General features: G+C 43.3%; 1 protein-coding gene and 1 long non-coding RNA gene across 2 annotated transcripts; both read left to right on the forward strand.

The window, feature by feature from the left end:
• Positions 1-2,825: 2,825 nt before the first annotated feature.
• On the forward strand, positions 2,826-3,581 carry LOC142506200 (uncharacterized). The gene is made up of 3 exons (XR_012804538.1): positions 2,826-3,096; positions 3,187-3,255; positions 3,354-3,581. It is a non-coding gene; the product is annotated as an uncharacterized LOC142506200 (long non-coding RNA).
• Positions 3,582-6,202: 2,621 nt separating this feature from the next.
• LOC142505643 (uncharacterized) lies at positions 6,203-8,380 on the forward strand. The gene is made up of 3 exons (XM_075618713.1): positions 6,203-6,973; positions 7,069-7,649; positions 7,736-8,380. The coding sequence occupies exons 1-3, from the start codon at positions 6,865-6,867 to the stop codon at positions 7,820-7,822; spliced, it is 777 nt and encodes a 258-aa protein (XP_075474828.1). The 5' UTR covers positions 6,203-6,864; the 3' UTR covers positions 7,823-8,380.
• The last annotated feature ends 12,605 nt before the right edge of the window (positions 8,381-20,985 follow it).

Raw genomic sequence — 20,985 nt, forward strand, 5'->3', positions numbered from 1 at the left:
AAATCGGACAATGAAGACCAATAGCAGGTGCTGGAAAAATAACCAATGGACCCCAAAGAACACTAACCGAAGAAGCAAGAACAATTGGAAGCCCCTGTCTGAGAATGAAAACCTAAACCAAGAGAAAAGGAAGGCTGTTGGCTGCTGGCAAAAAAAAGAAAATATCCTAGCAAGCTATTCTAAAAAAATATTGCCGTGTCCGAAGCCGATACTCCATTAGATGTTCCATCTTTAGAATCCTAAATGTTACCACTACAACGATAAATGGCTATTGTGACACTTTTTTGTAGACACTTTTAATTAAATGTTGTTACAAATACTTAATAATGACACTTGTAAAAAATTAATAACGTGTAAAATAAAAAAAAAACATATTAGATTAGTTATCTTGACATTTTTAATTGATGTCATTTTTATATGGAGGGAAACAATTATTTTCCCTCCTCCAATATTTATCCAACCCAAATATTCCCACTTTTATTTTATATTTTTCTCCCCAATTTATATGTGTGTATATATATATGATTGGCTATAATTTTTTTCAAATTTTTGAGTTTTTCTGTCATTAATTTTTAGTGTTATTTGCTACTTGTTTCTCAATATTTTACCATAAGCCCATCACTTTATTTGCTCTGTTCCATATATGGACTTGGCTTACAATTCCATTTATATATCGTAAGAAAGAGAAATAGGCGCAAACCCTATCCAACGCGTCAACTCTCTTCCTCCTCATCGATATGTCCACTGCGCCACCGGGAATCAGTGCTCCGACCACCATGGATTGCAGCTGAGGTCCCCGCGACCTGACCGGACAGGTCGATCCCCGTAATTTTCGCAGTGGTAAACATTATTCGTTATCGGTAAACTAAAACGATGCTATTAGGACTAACAAATAAAAATAGAAGTAAAATTTAGGTTATCTTATTTTTATACATGATTTTTATTTGTTTAAAATATAATGATGTATGAATATGTTTTTGGTATTTAAGTTATTTTTATTTATTATGTGGTGTTCTCTTATAAAAATGTTGGGAACTCAAAAGGTAGTTAAGCTGCAAGCTGAAAGTTCATTGCAGAAGCCAAAAGCTAAAACAGGGTTGAACTCAAAAATAGTTTGGAGATCCAATTTGATGTATAAAATCAAATAGTCATCATAGATGTACAAGTAAATTAACACAAGGTGATATTTATCTTTTTAAAAGTAAATGTGATTACCACTGTTTGCAAAATAAGATGGCCGTGGGAGTTTCTAACTTTTTCTGATTGTGGACACACACTATTTAACCTCAAAAAAAGAATACCAATAGATCGTTGTATCCTTAAATTAACACACGGTGACATTTATCATTTGTAAGCTATGTTTTGTGTGAGCTTATAATTATCTCGAGTTAGCCATTTATTGATTTAGATAGTATATTTTGGTTGAGAATATATATTACATGTATTTTTGCTGTCATGAGTTAACTAATTTGAATGATCACTACAACAAAAACGCTATACGACAACGGATAAAATCCATTGTCGTAGGCACTGTTACAACTGTTGTAATTGGCAGTGTTGTTGAAAGTGCGTTCTACGACAACGGTTTTAAACTGTTGTCGTAGCTTCAATTAGCGACGGTTTTGACCATCGCTAATTAGCGACGAATTATGGCTAAACCGTCTAAAATATTAGTGACAGATTATGAATAACCGTCGCTAATTAGCGACGGATTTCGACTAAACCGTTGCTATAAGTAGCGACGGTTTAAGTAATATCGTCGTTTGTAACAAACCATCGCTAATTAGCGACAGTTTCATTACAAACCGTCGCTTTCACAAAAATTTCGTCAATTAGCGTCGGTTTTAAACTAAACCGTCGCTAGTTTTGACTAATAACGTCACTAATTAACGAAGGTTTAATCATAAGTTGTCGCTAATATTTTAAGTAAAAAAAAAATTTACGCATATTCATGAACATCCACATCCGTCAACAAATGAGGATTCTCTTTAACATGTTCAATAACAAATTCTAGTAAATCGTCGTCGTTGTACCAAAAATTCATAATCTTAAATAAAAATTTACCAAGAATTGAAACGAAAAAACATACCTTAAATCGAAACTTAAATGGTACCAGAGAGGAAAATTTATTGTAGATGTGGGAAGAAATGGACCGAAAATGCGAGTATTTATAGACAATTGTGCAACGGCTTTTGGTATAACTGTCGCTATTGGCGACGGTTTTCGGTAGCGACGGTTTTTATTTATACATCGCGCATAGCGATGGTTTTTTAACAGTCGCCGATTTAAAATAGCTACGGTTACAAAACCGTCGCCGATTAACAATAGCGACGGTATAAAAAACCGTCGCCGATATAAAATAGCTACGGTTTCAAAACCGTCATCGATTTACAATAGCGACGGACAAAAACCGTCGCTAATTTGAAATCGGCGACGGTTTGTGAAAACAGTCACAATTTTAATGTAGCGACGGTTTATGTTTTAAACCGTCGCTATTTTAACAACGGTTAACTAAAACCGTCGTGGTTTCTCCAAAAAATGCGCTAATCCTCAACGGTTCACTAAAACCGTTGTCGTTTCTAAAAAAAACGTCAATCCACAACGGTTTTGGGTTTTTTGAGCCTACGACAACGGTTTTTCTTGAACCGTTGTTAAAAGATAAAGCACAACGGTTTTTATAAAAAACCGTAAAAAATCGTTGTCTTTGACGTGTTGTTAAATTAAGATTTTCTTTTAGTGGATGTTTCTTTATGCTTTTTTGCTTTCTGGCTAGCTGGACATACTCATTAGCATAATGGTTGTTGATGATTGTACTTTAATTTTTTTTATCAAAACCTTCTCTTTTGCACTTTCACGTAGATTGGATGTTCTGTCTCAATAAAAAGTCTATTTGATTCGACAAAAATTGTGGCAAAAGGAGTGGTTCGTAGCATGGATCCAAATAACGAAGTAGGAAGACAGACATTGGGACCAAATTGGTGTAAAATACAAGTTCTAGTTGTCCTAGAACGGGAAGAGAGTTTGATTAGGCCATATGATCTTTTGCAAAAGGTTGGGGATACACTTGGAGGAATGATAGCTTGGCCTTGTCATTTGGTATGATATTCAACTTTTCAATTAACTAGTATTTATTGTTATGGCCGTCATGTTAGTATCTTTTTAAACCAATATAAATTATATTTGCAGTTGACAGTTAATGAGCAAGATTTCTACTAGGTGCATTTGGATAAATAATAATTTTTCAGTTTATCATTTGTTATGATATTTACTAGTTTGAATTAAATTTTAATCTCTTTATTTTGTGCTTCTTTAATTTTATTTCATTCATACAAATATATGAATTTTTATTGCAGGTAACAAGAATATTGGATTTTGATTAAGAAGATGGGTTGGTTGAAAAATGAAGATGTGTCACAAGTTTGTTTATGTTTTGTTTTACAAGACTTAATTGTTTGTTAGTTCTTACACTAAATACATTTGGTACATTTGTTGGGGTATAGATGTTTTTCGAGGTAACAAATTTGTCCGTCTTATACATTAATGATTGCAAAATTAATGACAATTATTGATTAGCAATTTAATTTCTATTTTAAAATTTTTTATTTGTATTTATGTTAATTTGCTATATCCTTGAATATTATATAATGAAAATATTGAAAGTCGATGACATTTCATAAAATATGACATTTTTTATGTCACAATAGAACATTAAATCATGTACATAAAAAATGTCGTTGTAAAACTCATATGGAGACATATCAACAAGTCATTATAAACAACTATTAATGACAATTTTCAATGTCCTTATATACTAGTATAGAAAACATTTGTAAGTGTCATTACAAATTACATAATGAGATATTTTAAATTAACCTTATAACCTATCATTAGTGACATTTTTTATTGTCACTATAAATAACATACACGACACTTTTATTTGTCATTATAAATTATTTTAACTGACATATAAATTTGTCATTATTACTATATTAACAAGGCATGTATAAAAGTCTTTAAAACATGAATTTTCCTGACATTTAAAATTGTCATTATACGACTAATTAGTAACACGTATGAAGTTGTCATTAACATCTTATAATGACATTAAAAATGTCAGGAAGTTTAAGATGACATTAGAATAGAGAGCATTTGTTGGAGGTGTCACTAAAACTTAAATGTCACTAAATATTGAATATGATGATATTTATGAATGTCACCATAAGCATTTATTCTTGTAGTGTACAAGATATAGGCCAAAGAATAAAATATTCTATCTACCGAAACAAAAACAAGAAAAGAAAATTGTGTAGATTAGATGTTTGTACCACCTAAATTCTGGTTAGCCATACCACTGTGACTTTTAAGGAAGGATCAGAAGAATCATCTTCGGTTTCAGGTGACATTAGAGGGTGCTCCAGCCTTTTGAGGTCATCTCCTGTCATACAAACTAATTACCTAGACTTTAGAATTAAATCAAAATCTGACGAATCCCGTATACATTGTCATAAGGAGTGGGAATGCTAGACTTGGGATTGTGAGCTCCATCATTCCAAAACATCCGCCTTGATACTCACGGGAAATTTAGGGTCCGATCCACGCAAGCGTCACTAATCCAGACACGGGCTTCAAAATTACCGTGGGCCTGAAATCACAAATAAGACCGTTAGGAGGGGGCCAGGAGGGTGTCCTGGCGTAGCCCCTCCTACGCTCAAGTCAGAGACTGAGGATATATGAGGGGAGCAGCTAAGGGCGCTGCTGAAAACAATAAGATTTTTTTTTTCTGCCATCCGCCAGTCTCCAAAGATTTGGAAGCAAATCTAATCATAATCCTGCTCTAAAAGGAAAAGATATCAAATCAAATCACAATCTTGATAAGATTTGTGCTCCCCCTATAAATATAGGCTCCTTCCCCACTTCATTCTCGCTTCACCCCTACATAACTTTTCAATCACGCTCACGCCCTGCTCACGCAACCCATCACCACATTCGGCCAGACGCCCACCACTCCAGCGCGCGCCCACCCTCTTCGACAGCGCATGCTCGAGCCACCGCCCAACTCCCTGCCCTAGCCAACGCCTCGCCTCGCCACCTTGCCTCTACCCCGTCCGCCCGAGCGCCACGCTCGCCTAGCCAACGCCCAGCCCCGAGTTCGCCTCCTTCCAAGCTCGCCCCTCGTCGAGCGCCTTGCCTACGCTCGCCCCGCCGGGCGCAACTCACCTTTCGCCTCGCCCAGCGCTTGAGCGTCCCGCCCAAGCCAGCTACATGCTCGCCCTGCCGAGGCGCTCACCCGGCGTGCATTTGCTCTTGTGCGCACCTCTCGCCCGAGTGCCCTGCCGAAGTGCTCGCCCCCTCGCGCATCACGCTCGCCTTGCTGCCCGAGCGTCTCGCTCGCTCCTGTCATGCTCGCCCGAGCGCCTCGCCCCTTCCGTGCACATACCCTGCCACGAGCTCGCTCGGCCGCACCCTCGCCCCTGCCACGAGCTCGCCAAGCCGCACGCTCGCCCCTGCTGCCCGAGCGTCTCGCTCGCTCCTGTCACGCTCGCCCGAGCGCCTCGCCCCTTCCGTGCACATACCCTGCCACGAGCTCGCCCGGCCGCACGCTCGCCCCTGCCACGAGCTCGCCCCACCGTGCCACGCTCGCCCCTGTCACGAGCTGGCCACGCCGTGCCACGCTCGCTCGTGCGCCGAGCGTCCCACGCTCGCCCAGCACCCGAGCACCCGCTCGTCCCTCGCCTGTCGCTCTCACCCTCTCCAGCCGAGCGTCTGCCCGCCCGCGCCCCGAGCATCACACGCTCGCCCATCACCCGAGCACCAGCTCGCCCCTCGCCTGCCGCTCTCGCCCTCTCCAGCCGAGCGTCTGCCCGCCGCGCGCCTGAGCGTCACACGCTCGCCCATCACCCGAACACCAGCTCGCCCCGCACCCGAGCACCAGCTCGCCCCTCGCACTTGCACGCCAGCCCTCACGCGCCGTAACTGCACCTCGCTCGGCCATTCTTGCGATTCTAGTGCTTTGAGTATTTTCCCCTGCCTCATCCGGGTCAGTTCTCTCCTCTTCCTGTTTGATTATCCTTAGCACTTATGTCTTCTTCCGATTCCGATTCCGAGTTTAGTTCTTCGAGTGGTTCTGAGGGGTTTAGCGAGTCTAGTGAGTCCAGCAGATCTAGCAGGTCCAGCGAGTCTAGCCAGAGTAAGATTTCCCTAGCCGATCCTGATTTTACCATTGATCCTCCTGAGGAGGAAGTCACCACTCATAGTCGTCCGGGTAAGGAAGTTCGTCACGTGACCCAACAGATGAACATATCTAACGCAGACAACTTGTGGTATGGTCATTTGTCATCCCACATCCCTTCCGGTAGCGAGCCAAAACTTAGAACTTTATGGCACATTCCTTCCTCGCACCAGATTATCATTCCTAGCCCAGAGGACCGGCCCGATCTAGCCCCTAAGGGCTATTATACCTTCTTTCAGCATCACTTTGATGCAGGTCTCCGTTTCCATTTGTGCGATTTCTGCCAAGAATTAAGCAAGTACTACCAGGTGCATTTAGGTTTACTCACGCCCAATGCTTTTCGTTTAATAAGTTGTTTCGTCGTGTTATTCGGGGCCTTAGATCTCCCTCTAAATTGCACCACCTTCTCTTACTTCTTAGTTCTGTCCAGATCAAAAGATGGACCTTTTTATGTAACCTCCCGGTCTAGCCACAAACTTTTCGATGGGCCCCCCAGTCATGTGAAGGACTGAAAAAAATACTTTTTCTTCGTACAGCCACCCAAGGAATTGACTTGCTCTACCGATTGGTGCCCTGCTTTCACTAAACCCAAATTTTCCAAGAGTTATAAGAAAGATAAGGAGTATCTGAAGATAATGAGTGTACTAGGAGATCGATGCTTTAACATTCCCAAACTTCTATCAGAAGATCTCCTATGTCACGCCGGGATAAGTCCCGCGAAAATTAAGCTAAAGGAGAATGCTGGTAGATACTCTCGTTTTTTCATACTTCTTGTTTTTTCTTTTGTTTATTAAGTTACTTGATAAAATTCTTATTCGGTTCGTTGTCTCTACTTGCAGGTACTAGAGTCATGAACGCTCTATTTCTCCGTGAGCTTTCCAAGAAGAAGGCCGAGGGTTCCTCATCAGCACCCCAGAAGTCACTTTTTCCGGCAGTCGCGACGGGCACAAAGGGAGATTGTTCTGTTACTGAGAAAAAGAAAATAGATTCCTGCTCTACCACTGCGAAGAGGCCTGCTAGCTCCCCTACTGCCGTGAAGAAGAAGAAGACAGGCTCCTCCTCCTCCGCCCCAAAGCGAGCCTCCTCTCCCCCTCCTCGTGCCAAGTCTCCTCGTCCGTCTGGCAAGCAAAATGCATCCACTGATCCTAGCCCGTCAGTCCCGCATTCTGGTAAGCGCAAGATTTCTGAGATCTCAGTCGTGTCGGTCTCTTCTCCAGAAAGGTCAGGGTCGGATGAGGAGCCTCCCCCTGCATCAGGGGTACATCCTCTATACACATCAGATACAGCCATTGTGGGGCGGGGTCCTACTCAGCTAGCTCAGAAGATAATGTATCAGCTTCCTTCCGAAGCGGATGCAGCGTTCATTAATTCACTGGGGTGGTCTGACCTCACTCGCCGGACATGCAGCAGCATCACTGAGGTATATTTCTCTTTCTATTCTCTAGATTAATGTCCAATACATGTATGATTTTCTTGTCATCTTTTCACTCTTGTCTATTTATCCAGGGCATGATGTACATAGGGGAGTTGGTGGAGCGTGCCAACGCCACTCGATCTACTGCCTGCCAAGACTTGCGCGAGGGCATGTCGTGAACAGCTCCAAGCTACTATCGATTAGATGAAAGCGACACACGCTAAGGAGCTTTCGGAGTCCCAAGCTCGAGGTGACGAGCTTCTTAAAGAGAAACACGAGCTCCAGCGACTGACATAGGACCAAGCTAAAGAGATCCAGAAGTTAAAGATAGATTTAAAGAATTCACAGGCTGAGCTCGAAGATGGCAAGGTGCGACACGCTGCAGAAGCTTCCTCCTTCAAAGAGGAATTTCTCAAATCCGAAGAATTTGTCGAGATCTGTGGCCCGAAAGCTTTTCACTACCTGGGGGTGGGTTTCGAGGGTGCAGTCGGCCTCTTCAAGGCTCAGGGTTATCCTCCGCCAGGCGCCCCTACTGACTTCATCGACCTTGAGGGCTCCATATCGAGTCTTCCCCCCGATTCTTAGACCGAGCTCCCTTTATTTATGTTATTTTCTGCACTGCTTTATTTTTCGTAGGATTATGCGACTTTTGCGATATCTACACTTGGTTATTTCCTTTTGCGCACTTTTGGCATGTATGAAACTCGTTCTATGCAAACTTGAGTATTTTGCATTTCAATTTATTGCTTCTCATGAGTTTATCTTTGATGTTATTAAAACACAAGGGCTATTAAAATATCCAACTCTCCTTCTCTTCTACTAGACGATGTTCTAACAGGAAGATAACAATTCAACGTCACCACCATCTAACTCCCCTACAAGGTGACACCTTAGTAGAAAAATAAAAATCAACCACCTTCCCCTGCTAACTTGTAGAACCCGTATATCAGTAGACGTATAAGCCATGCATAATTCTAGATTTTTAAATTTAATTGACTTCGTTGCATGATTATTTTAAATGCATTTGTTTGAAGTTAATTATTTTATTATTTCAGTTCAGTAGTTTGATTTTTAGCATTTCAGTTATTTCAGTGAGGCCGGACCGGAGTTGGAGTTTTGAGATAGAATTTAAGATTTCGAGAAATATTTCCAGAAGTTAATTTAGCTAGCAAGTAAGTTCATTTAAGCTAGTAAGGGAGGTTTGAGGATTTAATTTAATTATTTGAGGTGATTAAGAAATGAACTCATTTAAGTTATTTAATTAAGGGGTTAGCTCACTAAATTATTTAAAGGATTAGTAAGGCTTTCAAGAATTATTAGTTGACTAGATAGTCAACATTTCCCTTTATTTTATCATGCATTTTTCGGCCACCCTTAGTGCTAGAAGATTCATTTTCCAACTCATCAACTTTGACCAATTCTTTGCATGTAATTAGTAGGATAATTCTAGGATTTTTGGGAGCACAATTTAATTAATTAATGGACATATCCTAGACTAGAAAATAAGCAAAATTTCGGCCACTACCTCCTAGAAGCATCCACCAACTCATTTGATATCAAACCATAATTCAAAATTCAAAAATGAGAAGACTTGGTCTTGATTCTTTCCTTATATCTTGCACCCACTTCCCTCACCCTCCTAACCATCATTCCCCCTCCCTTAGTCACGAAGTTCAGAGTGTTTTTGAGAGAGGAAAACCGTGGGAATTCAGTAGGAAGCAAGGGAAGAAAAATCGAGAGCAAGAAAGGTAAACAAGAGAAGCGCTCCACCTCCTCCGTGCCGCGTCGTCGTCGTTTCGTTCGTTTTCTTTCGAAACAAAACCAGGCATGTCTAGATTTCTTTCAAACCTCAATCAAGTCATATTATCATTTATTTTTCAGTACATGATCATGTTTATTCAAGTAAAAATCGAGATCCATGTCAAAACATTTTGAAACCACACATGCAGAATTTTCGAATTCCTTGGCAAGCTTCACGGTTTCTTTTGTTTTGTGAGTTTCAGGTATTGGATCGACTCTAGGCTCCCAAGGCGGCTTATATACATGTAGTAGGATGCATTAGGACCATGTTGGTCCATTCAAACCAGCCCCATGCTTGCTGGAAATTCAGAATGACAGCAAGTCCCCATAGGTGCAGAAATGTTGTTCGAAAAATTCAGTTTCTTGTCATGGAGGAAGGATCTGATCTTGGCTGCCCCAAGGGCCTATAGCCATGGTTGGATCACTTCCCTAGCATGTCTAAGACGTGACTAAGTTGCCCTTTTGGTGGCTTGGTCCATGGTTCATCGGTTTTTAATCAAAACATCACAACAGCCCCTATACCCCTTCGGCTACTTCGGTTGGACAGCTTTTGGTTTCGGTTTGTGTTTGCTTGGTATGGATCTTGGTTGGCCTATGGCCCTTAGCCACGGTTCATATCATGCTCCTAGATGTCTAGATCATGCCATGGTCAATCAAATGGCCACTGGAACGACGCAAGACATCGATCATAGCATAAACACTACACACGCATGCACGTTGCTCTCGGTTGGACCCTTCGGTTGAGTTTTGGTATGATGCGGATTGTGGCTGGCCTAGGGCCCTTAGCCATGGTTCAAATCATTCCTTGGGATGTTGGTAAGAGTCTCTGGTCGGTGGTTCACTCCCCTAATGGCCGATAGTCTCGAAACCAACGCAAGTCTTGTAGTTGCGCAGGTGCTGGAAATTACAGCAAGTTGCTGTGTCGGTTCAGAGGTTCGTTTGAGTTCTTGGTTGGCTTTTAGCCCATGGCCTTGGACTGGACAGTGCCTCATTGAGTTAGGGAGGTCATGTTTTTGACCGTTTGTCATTTGGATCATTTTTGAGGTCGTACGAGAATTTACGGTGCAATGTGCCAAATTGACTCTCGAAAGAGCGTTTCGTGTTTTGGCCTCCATTCCACCTAGATTTCGACCCTATCATTTTAGGAACATTATTTTATGATTTTTCAGCGTATTTTAATCATGACTATACGTCGGTTCAGTGTCGGTTCAGGTTGGCTCGGAGTCATGATTAAATGCGAAGTCATTAGGCGTCATAGTCGCATCTTTTGAACGTAAATTGCGTAATTGGTCAAGTTTAAGCTATTGCATATTTTTCATGGCACAGTTAGGTTGCAGCGAGCCTGGGAACGATCCAATCCAATCCAGTTGGTAAAATTACAGGAATTTTCATTACGCCAGTTAATTATTTTACGTGCATTAAATAGAAAATGATTATTTTTGAGATTTATGCGATATGGCTTGTGGTTCATTCACTATGTGGGAGTGTTATTTTATACGGTCGCCAGTGACCGATCAGTTCAGTATGGTACTACCCGGTCGCCAGTGACCGGCCAGCTCAGTTCAGTTTCAGCCTCCCCGGTAGCCAGTTACCGATCAGTTCAGCTTAGTGCAGTGGCCACAGGCGTAAAACATAATCTCAACAGGAAATTTTACCAGATATTTCAGTACAGGCTCCAAGGAGCAAATATTTTTACAGTGATTTCCAGTTCAGTTATGCACGTATTATAATTGCTCAGTACAGATTATTTTTCAGTATGCCTCAGGACAGGATATGTTAACTCATGCATATTTTAAATTCAGATTTTTACTCGTTACCTGCGATATATGCATGCTGAGTCTTTAGGCTCACTAGACTTGATTGTTGTAGGTACTGATGAGGCCAGGGCCGAGGTCGGGGCCCAGTGAGCCAGCTTGGGTCGGCAGTAGTGGCACCCGAGGACCTCAGTGCAGCAGTTGTTATTCCGCAAACAATTTTTATCAGTCGTTGGATAATTTTTAAATTGTTATTGTTGGCAAAACTTTATTTTTTTTCCGCTGCTATTATTTTAAACATTGAACTTGATTCCCCAGTGATTTTATGAATGAGGCCATTTAAGTTCTTTTAAAAAGAAAATTTTTAATTTTCCGCAAATTTCAAGAAAGGAGTTTTAGGCCCTTCACAGTTGGTATCAGAGCGGTGGTTCTGTATAGGGTTTCACTACTACTGACCGCGAGAAGCTCACGAAGCCACGCCTTTGGTTTGTAAGTTTTTCAGTTCAGCATTTTGTTCAGCATTTTAGTTAAAGCATGAATTATTTTGTCAGCATGCTTCCAGATTTTCAGTACTTCAGTGTCCATTTAAAATAATTATGGAATTATGCATGTTAGTTACGTATGGGTTATGTTGGAACAGTATGCCCCCTAGACGCATTTTAGAGCGCAACAGAGAGGAGGAGCCTCGCCGAGAAGACAGGGAGGAGCATAGACCGGAGGGAGACCTACCACCTCCTCCACCGCCCCCACCGGACATGAGTGCCCAGATGTTTGCTGGGATGGCACAGTTCTTCGCACAGTTTGCGGGGGGCAATGCCGCAGCCTTAGCCGCAGCCGCAGCCAGGCCGACAAGGCCCGAGGCTGTTTATGAGCGATTCATGAAGATGCGCCCGAAGGAATTCTCTGGGGCATCTGACCCCATGGTTGCCGAGGGATGGATCAAATCCCTCGAGGTTATCTTCGATTTTATGGAGCTGGGAGATGCAGACCGAGTCCGATGTGCCACCTACCTGTTCACTGGAGACGCCCGCTTATGGTGGGAAGGAGCTTCGGTAGCCCTGACCTTGGCTACACTTTCTTGGACCCGCTTTACGAAGGTTTTCTACTCCAAGTATTTTGCTGAGGAGGTTCGCACCAGGCTGACCACCGAGTTCATGAGTCTAAGACAGGGGGATATGTCGGTTACGGAGTTTATCCGTAAGTTCGAGAGGGGCTGTCACTTTGTGCCCCTGATAGCGAATGATGCCAGAGCCAAGCTGATGCACTTCCTGGTGGGTTTACGCCCGATCTTGCGCCGGGATGTTAGGGTATCTGACCCTGCTACTTATGAGGTTGCCGTCTCCAAGGCCTTAGCCGCAGAGCAGGATCTGCGGGATATCGAGAGGGATCTCCAGGGCAAGCGCCCAGTCCAGGCACCGCACCGCCCTCCTCCTCATCAGCATCAGCAGCAGAATAAGAGGCCTTTTCATGGACCGCCCAGGAACCGAGGCCAGCAGCAGCAGCAGCAGCGGGGACGCCCAGCCCCGAGGACTCAGGAGCACCCAGTCTGTCCCAGGTGCTCACGTCGCCATCCTGGAGCATGTATGGCTGGCTCAGGAAAGTGTTTTAAGTGTGGCAGTCCAGACCACATGTTGCTGCAGTGTCCTCAGAGGAATCTGCCTACCCAAGGCAGAGTTTTTGCTCTCCATGCCGCGGAAACCAACCCGGAGACTATGTTGTTGACAGGTACCTCTAAACTTTAAGTTATTATTTGAATTTCAGCATTTTGGGAATCGGGATTTAGATTTTGAACTTAGAACTATTATAGGATTGCATGCTCTACTCAGATTTATTTCGGGGAAATTAAGCTAGAGGAACCTAGACCTTTGCATGTCTATAAGTTTAGATCTTGTAGTGGGATTCAACTTAGAGCTCCGCTCTTTCAGCGAGAATTTTTATATCTGGTTCCGCTACCAAGGCCTTGATAGATTCAGGGGCCACTCACTCGTTTATTTCGGAGATCTTTGCAAACTTTCTCAAGATCCAGACCATTGGGCTAGATACAGCCTTTTCAGTAGTGTTGCCGTCAGGCGAGGAGATGGCAGCTACCAATGTTATCCGAGATATAGACCTTGAGCTGCACGGTAATCTTGTTATGCGGATCTGATTGTGCTACCGATGCCGGAATTTGACATCATCCTAGGGATGGACTGGCTATTGAGGAACACAGTGTTGATAGACTTCCAGCGGAGATCCGTTCTTGTCCGACCGCCTGGAATGGAGCAGTTCTTATTTGAGCCGGACAGGTACTTTCCTTTACCGCGCATTATTCCTTATGTTCAGGCTAGGAAGCTCATGCATAGAGGGTGTCGGGCATTTCTAGCAACCTTTTTATCTGTCCCCGAGGAACCCAGCCAGTCAGCCTCAGATGTTCCGGTTGTTAGAGATTTCTTAGACGTTTTTCCCGAAGACGTTTCTGGTATGCCACCAGAGAGAGAGGTGGAGTTTTCCATTGAGCTTATGCCAGGTACGGCTCCGATATCCAAAGCGCCGTACCGTCTAGCACCGACAGAGATGGCAGAGCTTAAGAAGCAGATCCAGGAACTTCTCGACAAGGAGTTCATTCGCCCGAGCTTTTCTCCATGGGGCGCGCCAGTCTTATTTGTGAAAAAGAAGGATGGCATGATGAGGCTTTGCATTGACTACCGGAAGTTGAACAGGGTTACAGTGAAGAATAAATACCCACTGCCGAGGATTGAGGATCTGTTTGACCAGTTGCAGGGAGCTTCGATTTTCTCCAAGATAGATCTGCGTTCGGGTTATCACCAGTTGAGGGTGAGAGGTGCTGATGTTTCGAAGACAGCTTTCAGGACTCGTTATGGTCACTACAAGTTCCTTGTGATGCCGTTCGGTCTGACGAATGCGCCAGCGATCTTCATGGATCTAATGAATCGCGTATTTCAGCCGTACCTCGACCAGTTTGTGATAGTGTTCATAGATGACATTCTCGTCTACTCCAAGAGTCGGGAGGAGCACAGCAGGCATCTGACCACAGTGTTGCAGACATTGCAGAAACATAAACTATTCGCAAAGTTCAGTAAGTGCGAATTCTGGTTAGAGAAGGTGGCGTTCTTGGGCCACATTGTTTCTAGCAGTGGCATTGAGGTAGACCCGACGAAAGTTGTAGCAGTCAGAGATTGGGTTGTGCCTCAGAATGCATCAGAGATCCGCAGTTTTCTTGGGCTAGCAGGATATTACAGGAAATTCATCCAGGGATTCTCCTCTATCGCCGTTCCACTCACAGCACTGACAAAGAAAAATGTGAATTTTGTGTGGAGCGAGGAGTGTCAGAAGAGCTTCGATACTTTGAAGCAAGCTCTTATTTCAGCACCAGTTTTGGCCATGCCATCAGGGCCCGGCGAGTTTGTCCTTTATACCGATGCTTCAAAGCTTGGTTTAGGTGCAGTTTTGATGCAGCATGGGAGAGTGATAGCGTATGCTTCTCGACAGCAGAAAATCCACGAGAAGAATTACCCTACCCATGATCTGGAGTTAGCGGCCGTAGTTTTTGCTTTGAAGATTTGGAGGCACTATCTGTATGGGGAGAAGTGTCAGATCTTTACCGACCATAAGAGCCTCAAGTATTTCTTTACGCAGAAGGAGCTGAACATGCGTCAGAGGCGTTGGTTGGAGCTTGTGAAAGACTACGATTGTGACATTAGCTACCACCCGGGTAAAGCTAATGTAGTTGCGGATGCTTTGAGCAGGAAAGTCGCAGTGATGGCTCATTTGACGATGCAGAAACCTCTTCAGATCGAGATGCAGAGGTTTGATCTTGAGACTTATCCTCGAGGTAGAGTTCCTCGTTTATCTACCTTGACTATCCAGTCCTCTCTTATTGACCGTATTCGCAGCGGTCAGGCAGCAGATGAGCAGTTGGCACAGTGGAAGAAGAGAGATGAAGCCAAGGGCAGTGTTTTGTATACAGTCAGCGACGGTATTGTGAGATACCGAGATAGGATATGGGTTCCTAGCAGTGATTCTATCCGAGCAGACATCTTATCAGAGGCCCATACGTCCCCGTACTCCATTCACCCTGGGAGTACGAAGATGTACAAAGATCTGCAGCTATTGTATTGGTGGCCAGGGATGAAGAAGGACATCAGGCGTTTTGTATCCGAGTGCCTGACTTGCCAGTTAGTGAAGGCCGAGCATCAGAGACCAGCAGGTTTGCTCAAGCCTCTTCCTATTCCCGAGTGGAAGTGGGAGAACATTACCATGGACTTTGTGACCGGATTGCCGAGGTCAGCCAGAGGATCGAATGCTATCTGGGTGATTGTAGATCGTCTTACCAAATCAGCGCACTTCTTGCCTATTAAGACGACTTTCACCATGGTTCAGTATGCAGAGCTGTATATCCGAGAGATAGTCCGACTCCATGGTATTCCGGTTTCTATCGTATCCGACAGAGATCCCAGATTCACTTCCTCGTTTTGGAAGAGTTTGCATTCGACTTTGGGTACGAAGTTGCTGCTTAGCACAGCTTTCCATCCGCAGACAGATGGACAGTCGGAGTGAGTTATTCAGATCTTAGAGGATCTTCTCCGTGCTTGCGTCATTGATTTCTCTGGGAGTTGGGAGTCGAACTTACCATTGGTAGAGTTCACCTATAACAACAGTTTCCAATCGTCTATAGGTATGGCTCCGTATGAAGCGCTGTATGGCCGCAAGTGTAGATCTCCTGTTCATTGGGATGAAGTAGGAGATAGAGCAGAGTTGGGTCCAGAGATTGTTCAGCAGGCAGCAGATGTAGTAGTCAAGATCCGTGATAGAATGAGGACTGCTCAGAGCTGACAGAAGAGTTATGCCGATCAGCGGAGGAGAGAGTTAGAGTTTGCAGTGGGCGATCATGTCTTCGTGAAAGTGGCACCTATGAAGGGTGTCATGAGATTTGGCAAGAAAGGGAAGCTCAGTCCGAGATTCATTGGACCGTTTGAGATCCTCGACAGAGTTGGGACGCTAGCGTATCGTGTGGCTCTTCCGCCGAATCTGGCCGGAGTACACAATGTCTTTCACGTCTCCATGCTGAGGAAGTATATGGCAAATCCTTCGCATGTGCTGAATTTCGAGCCGTTGCAGCTTACTCCGAACTTATCTTATGAGGAGAGACCCGTGCAGATCCTAGACAGACAGGAGAAGAAACTTCGGAACAAGCTTGTTAAGCGAGTCAAAGTCAAATGGCTCAACCATTCAGAGGAGGAAGCTACGTGGGAGTCTGAGCCGGAGATGAGAAGTCGTTACCCTGAGTTATTCGGTGAGTTCTAATTTCGAGGACGAAATTTATTTAAGGGGGGAAGGATTGTAGAACCCGTATATCAGTAGACGTATAAGCCATGCATAATTCTAGATTTTTAAATTTAATTGACTTCGTTGCATGATTATTTTAAATGCATTTGTTTGAAGTTAATTATTTTATTATTTCAGTTCAGTAGTTTGATTTTTAGCATTTCAGTTATTTCAGTGAGGCCGGACCGGAGTTGGAGTTTTGAGATAGAATTTAAGATTTCGAGAAATATTTCCAGAAGTTAATTTAGCTAGCAAGTAAGTTCATTTAAGCTAGTAAGGGAGGTTTGAGGATTTAATTTAATTATTTGAGGTGATTAAGAAATGAACTCATTTAAGTTATTTAATTAAGGGGTTAGCTCACTAAATTATTTAAAGGATTAGTAAGGCTTTCAAGAATTATTAGTTGACTAGATAATCAACATTTCCCTTTATTTTATCATGCATTTTTCGGCCACCCTTAGTGCTAGAAGATTCATTTTCCAACTCATCAACTTTGACCAATTCTTTGCATGTAATTAGTAGGATAATTCTAGGATTTTTGGGAGCACAATTTAATTAATTAATGGACATATCCTAGACTAGAAAATAAGCAAAATTTCGGCCACTACCTCCTAGAAGCATCCACCAACTCATTTGATATCAAACCATAATTCAAAATTCAAAAATGAGAAGACTTGGTCTTGATTCTTTCCTTATATCTTGCACCCACTTCCCTCACCCTCCTAACCATCATTCCCCCTCCCTTAGTCACGAAGTTCAGAGTGTTTTTGAGAGAGGAAAACCGTGGGAATTCAGTAGGAAGCAAGGGAAGAAAAATCGAGAGCAAGAAAGGTAAACAAGAGAAGCGCTCCACCTCCTCCGTGCCGCGTCGTCGTCGTTTCGTTCGTTTTCTTTCGAAACAAAACCAGGCATGTCTAGATTTCTTTCAAACCTCAATCAAGTCATATTATCATTTATTTTTCAGTACATGATCATGTTTATTCAAGTAAAAATCGAGATCCATGTCAAAACATTTTGAAACCACACATGCAGAATTTTCGAATTCCTTGGCAAGCTTCACGGTTTCTTTTGTTTTGTGAGTTTCAGGTATTGGATCGACTCTAGGCTCCCAAGGCGGCTTATATACATGTAGTAGGATTCATTAGGACCATGTTGGTCCATTCAAACCAGCCCCATGCTTGCTGGAAATTCAGAATGACAGCAAGTCCCCATAGGTGCAGAAATGTTGTTCGAAAAATTCAGTTTCTTGTCATGGAGGAAGGATCTGATCTTGGCTGCCCCAAGGGCCTATAGCCATGGTTGGATCACTTCCCTAGCATGTCTAAGACGTGACTAAGTTTCCCTTTTGGTGGCTTGGTCCATGGTTCATCGGTTTTTAATCAAAACATCACAACAGCCCCTATACCCCTTCGGCTACTTCGGTTGGACAGCTTTTGGTTTCGGTTTGTGTTTGCTTGGTATGGATCTTGGTTGGCCTATGGCCCTTAGCCACGGTTCATATCATGCTCCTAGATGTCTAGATCATGCCATGGTCAATCAAATGGCCACTGGAACGACGCAAGACATCGATCATAGCATAAACACTACACACGCATGCACGTTGCTCTCGGTTGGACCCTTCGGTTGGGTTTTGGTATGATGCGGATTGTGGCTGGCCTAGGGCCCTTAGCCATGGTTCAAATCATTCCTTGGGATGTTGGTAAGAGTCTCTGGTCGGTGGTTCACTCCCCTAATGGCCGATAGTCTCGAAACCAACGCAAGTCTTGTAGTTGCGCAGGTGCTGGAAATTACAGCAAGTTGCTGTGTCGGTTCAGAGGCTCGTTTGAGTTCTTGGTTGGCTTTTAGCCCATGGCCTTGGACTGGACAGTGCCTCATTGAGTTAGGGAGGTCATGTTTTTGACCGTTTGTCATTTGGATCATTTTTGAGGTCGTACGAGAATTTACGGTGCAATGTGCCAAATTGACTCTCGAAAGAGCGTTTCGTGTTTTGGCCTCCATTCCACCTAGATTTCGACCCTATCATTTTAGGAACATTATTTTATGATTTTTCAGCGTATTTTAATCATGACTATACGTCGGTTCAGTGTCGGTTCAGGTTGGCTCGGAGTCATGATTAAATGCGAAGTCATTAGGCGTCATAGTCGCATCTTTTGAACGTAAATTGCGTAATTGGTCAAGTTTAAGCTATTGCATATTTTTCATGGCACAGTTAGGTTGCAGCGAGCCTGGGAACGATCCAATCCAATCCAGTTGGTAAAATTACAGGAATTTTCATTACGCCAGTTAATTATTTTACGTGCATTAAATAGAAAATGATTATTTTTGAGATTTATGCGATATGGCTTGTGGTTCATTCACTATGTGGGAGTGTTATTTTATACGGTCGCCAGTGACCGATCAGTTCAGTATGGTACTACCCGGTCGCCGGTGACCGGCCAGCTCAGTTCAGTTTCAGCCTCCCCGGTAGCCAGTTACCGATCAGTTCAGCTTAGTGCAGTGGCCACAGGCGTAAAACATAATCTCAACAGGAAATTTTACCAGATATTTCAGTACAGGCTCCAAGGAGCAAATATTTTTACAGTGATTTCCAGTTCAGTTATGCACGTATTATAATTGCTCAGTACAGATTATTTTTCAGTATGCCTCAGGACAGGATATGTTAACTCATGCATATTTTAAATTCAGATTTTTACTCGTTACCTGCGATATATGCATGCTGAGTCTTTAGGCTCACTAGACTTGATTGTTGTAGGTACTGATGAGGCCAGGGCCGAGGGCGGGGCCCAGTGAGCCAGCTTGGGTCGGCAGTAGTGGCACCCGAGGACCTCAGTGCAGCAGTTGTTATTCCGCAAACAATTTTTATCAGTCGTTGGATAATTTTTAAATTGTTATTGTTGGCAAAACTTTATTTTTTTTCCGCTGCTATTATTTTAAACATTGAACTTGATTCCCCAGTGATTTTATGAATGAGGCCATTTAAGTTCTTTTAAAAAGAAAATTTTTAATTTTCCGCAAATTTCAAGAAAGGAGTTTTAGGCCCTTCACATAACTCCTCTGCTCGGTGACAGGAAAATAGAAATTCACCATCTCCACCCTTTAACTCCTCTGCTAGGTGACACCATAGCATGAAAATAGAAATCAACACCATCACCCTCTAAGTCCTCTGCTAGGTGACACCTTAGCAGGAAAATAGAAATCAGCAGCATCACCCTCTAACTCCTCTGCTAGGTCATAACTTAGCAGGAAAATAAAAATCAACCACCTCCCCCCTCTAACTCCTCTGCTAGGTGACACCTTAGCAGGAAAATAGAAATTCACCATCTCCACCCTCTAACTCCTCTGCTAGGTGACACCTTAGCAGGAAAATAGAAATCAACACCATCACCCTCTAACTCCTCTGCTAGGTGACACCTTAGCAGGAAAATAGAAATCAACACCATCACCCTCTAACTCCTCTGCTAGGTCATACCTTAGCAGGAAAATAAAAATCAACCACCTCCCCCCTCTAACTCCTCTGCTAGGTGACACCTTAGCAGGAAAATAGAAATTCACCATCTCCACCCTCTAACTCATCTACTAGGTGACACCTTAGCAGTAAAATAGAAATGTACCACCTCCACCCTCTGCTCCTCTACTAGGCGATGCCTTAGTAAAAAAATAGAAATTAACACCATCACCCTCTACTCCTCTACTAGGCGATGCATTAGCAGGAAAATAGAAATCAACACCATCACCCTCTAACTCCTCTGCTAGGTGACACCTTAGCAGGAAAATAGAAATCAACACCATCACCCTCTAACTCTTCTGCTAGGTCATACCTTAGCAGGAAAATAGAAATCAACACCATCACCCTCTAACTCCTCTGCTAGGTCATACCTTAGCAGGAAAATAAAAATCAACTACCTCCCCCCTCTAACTCTTCTGCTAGGCGATGCCTTAGTAGGAAAATAGAAATTAACACCATCACCCTCTACTCCTCTACTAGGCGATGCCTTAGCAGGAAAATAGAAATCAACACCATCACTCTTTAACTCCTCTGCTAGGTGACACCTTAGCAGGAAAATAGAAATCAACAACATCACCCTCTAACTCCTCTGCTAGGTCACACCTTAGAAGGAAAATAGAAATTAACACTATCACCCTCTACTCCTCTACTAGGCGATGCCTTAGCAGGAAAATAGAAATCAACACCATCACCCTCTAACTCCTCTGCTAGGTGACACCTTTGCAGGAAAATAGAAATCAACACCATCACCCTCTAACTCCTCTGCTAGGTGACACCCTAGCAGGAAAATAGAAATCAACACCATCACCTTCTAACTCCTCTGCTAGGTCATACCTTAGCAGGAAAATAAAAATGTATCACTTCCACCCTCTGCTCCTCTACTAGGCGATGCCTTAGTAGGAAAATAAAATTTTTCACGCTGTTCCTCTACTAAGCGATGCCTTAGTAAGAAAATAAA

The sequence above is a fragment of the Primulina tabacum genome, chromosome 10, assembly GCF_025594145.1.
Source record: "Primulina tabacum isolate GXHZ01 chromosome 10, ASM2559414v2, whole genome shotgun sequence".
Lineage (NCBI taxonomy): Eukaryota > Viridiplantae > Streptophyta > Magnoliopsida > Lamiales > Gesneriaceae > Primulina > Primulina tabacum.

What these genes read in the sequence shown, in the direction of transcription:
- LOC142505643 (XM_075618713.1), top strand. Translation starts at nt 6,865, where the DNA reads ATGAGTGTACTAGGAGATCGATGCTTTAACATTCCCAAACTTCTATCA. An exon ending in TAAGCTAAAGGAGAATGCTG is followed by an intron (nt 6,974 to 7,068) that starts GTAGATACTCTC and finishes CTCTACTTGCAG; the next exon opens with GTACTAGAGTCATGAACGCT. An exon ending in CATGCAGCAGCATCACTGAG is followed by an intron (nt 7,650 to 7,735) that starts GTATATTTCTCT and finishes CTATTTATCCAG; the next exon opens with GGCATGATGTACATAGGGGA.